Genomic DNA, 9,848 nt, shown 5'->3' with positions numbered 1-9,848 from the left:
CTTCAATTGACTCACGCTTGCAACTATGAAAATACTAAATCTCCACAAAACCCCTTCTGAAAACAAGATATCGTTTAAAATCTTAACAGTACATCTTATATTCGAATAAAAAGTTGTCTTTCACAATTCCACCTAAGGATTGATATACATTTTATAGAATCGTCTCAATTAATTTTTCAGGAAACATAAATTGTACCAAGAAACCATAGCCGCAACCTAGTAGAAATTTGTTTTCTCCTTCGTTCTTATGCTTCATTTCGATAAATTCTACAGTTAGTCAGATTTAGATCTTATAATTAATTATCTTACGGAATAGTTATGTCCATTATCAATCACACTAATCAAAAACTATTGATGAAATCTTCACTGTTTATAATTCTTGGATTGATAGACCAATATCGGTTGCTCACTCATTATCAATAGTTCTCCATGTAATGTCAACTCGTAGATTTAATAAATAGCTCATATTTCTTTTATCACACTTCTTATAGATAATTCCTCTGAAAAGTAAGTTTCCTCATGTTATCTACAGGTTATATACAGTACCGCTCATAGATAATAATCACTGGATCACTATTCTACATAACAGTCCACATGACCTCATAGAAGGCTGAATATTGAACCTACTCTGATGAAAATCACCTCAATAATGACTATTAGAAAAAATCTGTTTATCAAACAAAAACGAAAAGTCACCAGACTATTTATTATCGAGTCAAAAGTATCAATAAACTGATTATGAACATGCATTACATTCATGTGTTACGTTTCAATTACCTGATTAGGTTTGGGCCATTCCTCACCATTTTTTTTATCCGGCAATTCTATTAAATCTAAATGATTGATTTTCCACAAAACTGGAGTTTCTTTGAGTTTAAATAAGGCAATATCATACTCCAAATTTCCTATGCATACAAAAAGCATAGTGATGTTAAAGGTATGGAATTACATAGTGATTTCAAAAGAAAATGGTTACTTACAACTTTACTACTTAAATTTAAACAAAGTAGTTTGTGAAGCCGATAAAAAATAATAGGATTCCTGAAGTTACTTTATACGATTGGTTGACGGCCATTGGAGAGCCATTGAAAGGTTGTTTAATTTCGGTTAAGAAATTCTTAGATGAGATTACCATCACCTCAACACATAATAAAACTTGTGACCTTCAGCTCAATAGTCATTCATAGTACCTATGTGAATCGCTATCTCATTCATGATGCGGTTGACTTCAGAAAGCATGCTTTCCTAATAAATGTCCTGGAAGTTCCAGGTTGTGGTAAGTGTTAAATTAGTAGGCTTGTGTTGTTGCGGGTCCCTTTATTGCGAATAAACTCCTTGTCAGTTCTCTCTGATTCCCAATGTTTTTTGTGTCAGTTCATGATGAAAACAGATTCATTTCATATTAGCTCGATAATTACTGAAAATGAATTGCACTTGACAAACACCTAATTTGAGACAAACACTCATAGCGAACAATCTTTATCAATAACTTCTCCCTCACCAGGCTCTACATTTAGACATCCGAAATAATCTTTATTGTGTTACAATAGACGAAATGTTAAAGCTGAATAAAACCATGTTATAAATCGAAAAGGTAAATTTCACATCAGTTGAGTCCTAAATATTACTTAAATTATCAACAAAGCAAATAACGTTATTGATTATGTTAAGAAAGGGTCATACAAAAAAATTAAGAAACACTTGTATGCCTTGATTATGTTGATGAGTTGTAAATAATAAGTTAAAAAACACATGTAAAACAACTCAGTCTGTAGCTCTTCTAGAGTTACTACCGGTCCCAAGCCCGGGTAGAGGAGAAGGGTTGAGCGTGGGCTCGGCAACCTCATCCCGTAGAAAAAAATCTTGCTAAAAGAACACCAACCGCGATTAAGCCCTCAGAGTTGAAGGAAGAATTATGAAGCCTCAGGATAAAACCCGAGATTCTTCAGGATTCACGAGGCCGATGCACCTTCTAACAACCAGAGCAACATTTTTTACAGGTACATGGAACGTCCGGATAATGTGGGAGACAGGGAAGACCAGTCAAGTAGCAACGTGAATGAGGAAATACAAATTGGCAGTACTCGGAATCAGTGAAGCCCATTAGACACAAGCTGGACAGAAAAAGGCTAGATATGGAAGAGATGCTGTTGTACTCCGGTCACGAAGAGGAAAGTGCTCCGCACACTCAAGGAGTTGCTCTAATGCTGTCCAGAGAAGCACGAAATGCACTTGTGGAATGGGAATCTCACGGATCCAGAATCATCAAAGCATCATTCAAAACAAAGAAGGAGGGGATCACAATGAATGTTACCCAGTGTTATGCACCCACCAATGATAGAAACGACGACGATAAAGATCAGTTCTACTTGAGGCCTCAATCGATCATAGCGAAATGCTCAAGAAAGAACCTCACCATCTTGATGGGAGATCTAAATGCTAAAGTCGCAGTGGACAACAAAGGATATGAAGATATAATTCGACGACACGGACTAGGATAGAGAAATGAAAATGGGGAGATATTTGCGAATCTATGTGCATTCAAAAAACTGGTTATAGGCGGCACAATATTTCCACCCAAACGCATACAAAAAGCTACATGGATCTCAACGGATCACACCACAGAGAACCAGACAGATCATATTTGTATCAATAATAAATTCACAAGGACAATAGAACCAGGAGAGGAGCTGACATAGCTTCAGATCACCACCAACTGGTTGTGTCCAAGATGAGACTGAAGCTAAGGAACCACAGTAGCAAACAAGCAAGTGAAGGAGAGCATTAGAGCCGATAAGCAGAAACACGTCTAAGAACTAGCAACGACAGCGGAAAAAGCCTCAAGAGAAGCGAATATGAAACAACTATGTGATACAATGAAGAAACTAGCAGGGAAATATGGTAAAGCAAAGAGACCGATCAAGAACAAAGAAAGAAAGACAATCACGAAGATTCAAGAACAGAGGAACAGATGGGTAGAATACTTCGAGGAACTGTTGAATAGACCAGCTCTATTGAATACATCGGACATCGAAACCAAACACACAAACCTTGCTATATCTGTCACTCCACCAACTATAGAAGAAATCAGGATGTCCATCAGAAAAAATCAAGTGTTGGAAATCATCACGACCTGACAACATACCAACTGAAGCACTGAAGTCAGACAGAGGTAACTGCAAACATGCTTCGTTTTCTACTCAAGAAGATTTGGGAGGAGGAACAAGTGCCGACGGACTGGAAAGAAGGGTATTTCATCAAGCTACCAAAGAAAGGGGATTTTAACAAGTGTGAGAAATACAGAGGCATCACACTGTTGTCAGTACCAGGAAAAGTTTTCAACAGAGTGTTGTTGAACCGGATGGAAGACGCAGTAGACGCCAAACTTCGTGATCAACAGACTGGATTCCGTAAGGATTAGTCGTGCACAGACCAAGTCACGCCACTACGGATCATCGTTGAACAATCAGTTGAGTGTAACTCGTCGCTATAAATCGACTTCATTGACTATGAGAAGGTGTTTGATAGTGTGGACAGGAGAACATTATGGAAACTTTTTCGACACTATGGTGTTTCTGAGATGATTGTCAACATCGTCCGGAACTCTTACGAAGGACTACAGTGCAAAGTGGTGGATGGAGGACAGCTGACAGATATATTCCAAGTGAGGACCGGAGTCAGACAAGGTTGTTTACTCTCCCCCATTCTAATTCCTCTGGTGATTGACTGGGTTATGAAGACCTTGACAAATGAGGGAAAGCACTGAATACAATGGACAACTCAGAACCAATTCGACAATTTGGACTTCACAGATGACCTAGCCCTCCTATCCCATACACACAAACAAATGCAGATGAAGACAACTAGTGTAGCAGCAGTCTCTGCATCAGTAGGCCTCAACATACACAAAGGAAAAAGCAAGATCTTCAAATACAATACGGAGAACACCAACCCAATCACACTTGATGGAGAAACTCTGAAAGATGTGGAAACATTCACGCACCTGGGAGCATCATTGATGAACAAGGAGGATCCGATGCAGACGCAGAAGCGAGGATTGGCAAAGCAAGGGCCACACTCCTACTGTAGAAGAACATATGGAACTCAAAACAACTATCAACCAATATCAAAATCAGAATCTTCAATATGAACGTCAAGACAGTCCCATTGTATGGAGCTGAAACTTGTGAACTACCACAACCATCATCAAGAAGGCACACGTATTTATAAATAGTTGTCTTCGCAAAATACTCAACATTCACTGGCCGGATACTATTAGCAACAGTTTTATGGGAGAGAACAAACCAGCTTCCAGATGAAGAGGAAATTAGGAAAAGACGTTGGAAGTAGATAAGGCATACATTGAGGAAATCACCAAACTACATCACGAGGAAAGGCCTAAATTGGAACCCTAAAGACAAAGAAGCAGTGAAAGGAGGAAGGCCAAAGAACACATTAAGTCGGGAAATAGAAGCAGACATGAAAAGGATGAATAACAACTAGAAACAACTGGAAAGGATTGTCCAGGACAGGGTTGGATGGAGAGTGCTGTTGGGTGGTCTATGTTCCTCCACGAGGGGTAACAGGAGTGAGTAAATGAGTAAGTAAGTAATTATGTAAAACAAATTGATAAAATATGGGAATCGTAGTGCCGTACTTGTTGTGGTAATAATAATAATAATGAGAACAAGAAGATGATGAGGAGGAGGAGGAAGAAGAAGAAGAGGAGGAGGAGGAGGAGGAAGCAAAGGTGGATGGTGGCTATCAGTGGGATCCAGAACGCACGTCTCGTCCTATTTGGGGCTCGTCAGTCGAATGTAACTGCATCACAGAGTTGACGTTCATCCAGAACTAGAACCCAGTACCGTTCGCTTCAAACGTCATCACGTTATCCACTTAGCTACTGAGTCCTGATGGCCACTAGCTTGTGCAATGGAGTGAAGTTTCAATCCATTTTATATTGTTTGTTTGAATCTTCCTAACGATGTTTAGGATTGCAATTGATCAGTCTCTTATTGGCATATGCGGGTCCTATGTGAATTGCCTCGATATTGCCTTAAGTCATATATGCTAATAAAAGATTGATCAATTGCAGTTCTTAACATCAATGGGAAGATTCAAACAAACAATACAAAATGAATAATAATAATAGCGATAATTATTAGTTAGAATATTAAGTAAAATGATATAAATGCATAATTAAGCATAGGGTAACTGTCTTGGAATGAAGTCCATATCACAATAAATTTGGGAAGGGACATATTTGGAATAAAGAAAGAAATAAATTTTGACTTCCAATTATCCCATCTATTCATTCAATATCCTCAATCCCAAACTTATTGATCAACAATCGTTGAATAAAATGTTCATGACAAATTCTTGTTATTACAATTATTCAACAAGAAATGTGTTCTGTGGTGTGGGCTACTTATATCGACATAAGTAGTATATACGTGAGTCAGGAATAGAATATCTAGCAGTAGAAGATTGAGAAGATCGAGAAGAAAAAAAATCAGAAACAGAAAGCAGTTGGTATATAAATGCAGGAACAACGAAGCCTGAGATAATTAATGAACATTTTGCAAACGAAGTATTAGAGTACGGTTTTTTTTAACTAACCGGTTGTCGTCACTATAACTGTATTAAAAACGTAAACAATGTGTTCAGATTGTCAAATATATCCATCTAAACACATAGAACCAAGACATAAAGTATTCACTGCACTGTTTTACAAATTATGTCATTTCAATCAAAATAAACCAGGCCTGATTTATATGATGATTATCTGTTGTTTGTCATTAACAAGGTGTGGTTGCAGTATAAAAACTTTCATTGATTTGATACACAAATCATACAGAAAATCTGAAAATACGTTGTGATTTGTATAAATGTATGAATAAAAAATTCACAGTATAGGATAGGTGTCCGTGATCTTGTAGCTCATGAGTTTTCGATATACGATATGTGTGCAGTATCAAGCATTTTTAAACACTCCTTTCATTCATTTGGTGAGTGGATGCTACGTCTAAGAGCATAATTCCCACTGAGGATTTCATTTTAGGCCATTACTTTCACTTTATTCGCTTTTTACATCTGGCATGTTGGGATGCGCTACAGTGGCGTGTTCATAGATAACATATGTAGATGGCATTAGGTTACTCCTTTAAGATACTCAGTAAAAATTATACTCTTATATGCAACACGCACCCATTAAATGAATGACAAATTGCTCGAAAGTGTTGGACATTAAACTTTTATTGACCAACGAATAAAAGATGATTATCCTCAAAAATAAGCTCCGCAATAATAACAATTATTATAATTATCATTATTAATAAATACATTTTTGTTATATTCCGATGGGTAGAAAATTGCATTACTGACGTTTTGTGATTTGAGGTAGGGGACTTCTTCAGGGTGAATAAAAAACAAAATGATTTACGTTAGAAATACAATTTTCTACTCACTGGAATATAACAAAAAATATATTTATTACTAACTTTCTACCCAGTCCTCACTTTATTTGAAACTATCAAGTCCAACGTTAGCACTGATACCTATAAGCTCACTAACTGTCATTATTATTAAATTCACTTGATATTGTTTACCTGAATCTTACCATTGGCGTTTAGAACTACGATTGATCAGTCTCTTATTGGCATATGTCCATACTGTGTGTATTGCCTCAATATCGCCGTAATTCACAAGCATCATAAGCAAAGATGGATAGTGGCTATCAGTGGAATCCAGAACGCGTGTTTCTTACTATTTGGGACTTGTCAGTTGGATGTAACTGCATCACAGAGTTGACGTTCATTCCAGAACTAGAACCCAGTACCGTTCACTTCAAACGTCATCACGTTGTCCTGATAGAGGTACTGGGTTTGAGTCCCATAGTGATTATCAACTCTGAGATGCAGATACACTCAACTGAGGGGTCTCAAATACGACGGAACGCGCGTCCTGGATTCCACTGCTATACACTATCTATCTTTACTTATATCATTATTATTGTTGTTAATGTTATTAACCAATCTTTAGAAAATAGTATGTGTTTGTGGTGGTAATAGAACTGTGCCGTTTACTTCACCAACTTCTTTCAGGTAAACAACCATGGGGGACCAGAAAGTAGTAGACATCTGTTAGATACTAATTTTAGACTCGTAATTGTTATGACTTATTCATGACATCCCCACACTCTGCAAGGATCGAATTCTGGACTTCCAAGCCTCATGGAATGCCCAACGTTTCAGTCAATTTGTGACAGTGTTATACCCTCATCCATCGCTATCAAGAGTAATGCCTTGTCGCCGGAGGTTGAATTTTTCTGGGTTTGAAAATGTATCACCATGTTCCCTTTTCCCCCTTACTTTAGACCAATCAAAAACAGTTCTACTTATTTAATGGAGAGCCTGATTTCAGATGAATAATAACTACCAACTCCAAAAGGGCATCATTTTACAAATATTACTATCTCAGTCATCCCGTTTCACACGTTTAATTCGGACAGTGAATCGAAGAATATGTTTCGAGAGATGTTTCTTAGCGTTGGATTTTCAACTGAAGAAGAGTTAGCCAGACAATTAGCAGTTTACAGGGATCATACTTTTTGTCATTTCATTATATGGAATAGCCATTACAACGAGAGCGATTTTTATATCAAATATGCATGTAGAATGGGTGGGCATCGTCAGAGACCGACGACATCTTCATCAACACGAAGGTATGTTCCCCCAAATATTTTTTACATGACAAATTAGACAAGCTATTGGTCATGCATATCAGTCATACGACCATGTTCGTATGGTAGATGGATCGTTCACTGTAACTAGATGGTGGACGACCCATAAACATGATTTACTGAGTGTTGTTCATGAGCGAAGCCCATGGTTCCGTCGTTTGACAGAAAATCAAATGAAAAGTATTCTCCCTTTAATACTGTTGGGAGCTGTAGCCTTTGTAGTAGTCGATTTTGTTTATAGAACTTGCGGAAAGCGAATCTGTAGTATGCGTCACCATGTATTTAAGCAGTTAAAACTTCCAGGTTTGTTTAATAGTTTTCACAAATTTGGCTTAACAGATAGTCTAGAAACCTTCGCAGCACACAGCATTCAGATAGGAGGCGGAGCACAGATACAGCATGACATAGACGGTCATCTACAGTTCTATTTCTTCTGCACACGAGATCAGAATAATATAGCTTATCAGTTCACAGAAATCATAAGAATTGACGGCACCTATAAATGTAATAAAGAAGAAATGTCACTCTAACAGTTAGTGACTTTGGATGTGTCTATGAAGACAATGCCAGTAGCCATTGAATTCGCAAAACGAGCGACACGACCTTATCAGGATGTTTTTATCCTTTTTCCATGATGGTGTTTTTGTCCGACATACCAGCTTCATTTGTGACGGCAGCCCCGCCATTAACAATGCCCTTAGTGCAAACTGCTTGAGTGTCCACCATAGTTTGTTTAGAGTTCACATTAAACGAAACGTTCTGTAACGAGTAAGGAAAACATATTTTATCATTATTTGTTTAGAATATGTCAAGCAGTCCCATTTGTACGTCAACATAATTGAACGGGAAAATCAGTGCTGGGTGCCACTTATTTCAACTACACAGCAAGAAAGAGGATTCTGGAGATTGGACTAGATGTTCATCTATCGTTTTTTTACTGTTGTATGTGATGTTTCCATTGTGATTAGTTAGTTTTTTTTCAGATTTCAGCCACCAAGATAACAACAACCTCCTTTGTTAAACGGTTTATGTGAGAAGATAAGCACGTAACCAATCAACTAAGCCAAATTCTAAGTGGCAGAAAAATTCAATATTTTGAAACCAATAGCATTCCAGTCGACTTTTTCAGTATGTTGCGTCAATAATTGTCTCACACCCCATTGTGTGACAGGCAAATAAAAGAAACGAGCAGAAATAAACTATGAGGTCTAACGAATCAAATGTCAGGGCGAAATTCATTCCTACATTATAAATTGTCACTTCGGGATGGAAAAACTTATGATTCATTTAGATAAGTTAGGTATTGATGGGAAAAACGATTAGTTGTAATTTTATCATATTTTTTTTAATCAAAAATGGATTCATGATCAAGCGATATTAACTCAAGGTTCTCCACATACCTTACTCCCGTCAAGAATCGTATTTACTAGCAAAACAGATCACCTACCAGGCTCATATTTTGGATGATGAAATATTTCCTCTACGTGATAAAATGTTTGAAGTTTAACATGTCCAAAAATGGAATTGAAGACTCGATTGAAAGCACCTTTTAAACGTTCTAAGATTCCAGGCTGAAATAAATAAATAGATCTTTTATACAGCATGAACTTTTGTGAATGGGAGTGGGGGCAGACAATGTAGTTGATAAGCAAAACATTTGAGAATTAGTCTAATACGCTGACCACACTTAAAAAGCTTACTTTTCAACCACTTTCTAAGCTTCCACAAATGTACAATCCTTGAGTCTTGAATAAACTAAGATGCGGAATCCAACGGAAAGTTTGCTTCCAAACCTTATTTAATTTCTAAATGTTCACTGTAGGGGATCTACATATTCAGACAAAATAACTACATAGTATTTCTTTATTTTTAATTGTTATCTAGTTAGGATTCAGATCGTGGTATAAAACACAAGTAACCTGCCCCACATGAGCAAGTAAATTTGTAGATGCACATTGAGGTGACCCAAAGAGAAAATTTATCCTTTACACATCTGTGAATGGTAGGCTGGCTTGCGAAAACAATTCAGAGTTTAGCTGAGTAGAACGTTTCATTCAACGATTTTGAAATCCATTTATTCAAGATTTCAGCAGCCGTATCTCCTTTA

At 37.2% G+C, this 9,848-nt stretch overlaps 1 protein-coding gene across 1 annotated transcript in view; it reads right to left on the bottom strand.

Moving 5' to 3' along the window:
* Smp_194090 (subfamily S1A unassigned peptidase (S01 family)) overlaps positions 1-9,345 on the bottom strand; it is a gene marked incomplete at its 5' end in the record, with an annotated part of 17,092 nt that extends 7,747 nt beyond the window's left edge. Inside the window, 2 exons of the mRNA XM_018792569.1 lie at positions 778-905; positions 9,189-9,345. Coding sequence (XP_018644638.1) covers positions 778-905; positions 9,189-9,345 — 285 coding nt within the window. The remainder of the gene's footprint in view (positions 1-777; positions 906-9,188) is intronic.
* Between the last annotated feature and the right edge of the window lie 503 nt (positions 9,346-9,848).

Source organism: Schistosoma mansoni (genome assembly GCF_000237925.1).
Source record: "Schistosoma mansoni, WGS project CABG00000000 data, supercontig 0248, strain Puerto Rico, whole genome shotgun sequence".
In the NCBI taxonomy this organism is placed as follows: domain Eukaryota; kingdom Metazoa; phylum Platyhelminthes; class Trematoda; order Strigeidida; family Schistosomatidae; genus Schistosoma; species Schistosoma mansoni.
The sequence above is the reverse complement of the archived record's forward strand: the minus strand, read 5'-3'. Positions and strand labels throughout refer to the sequence as shown.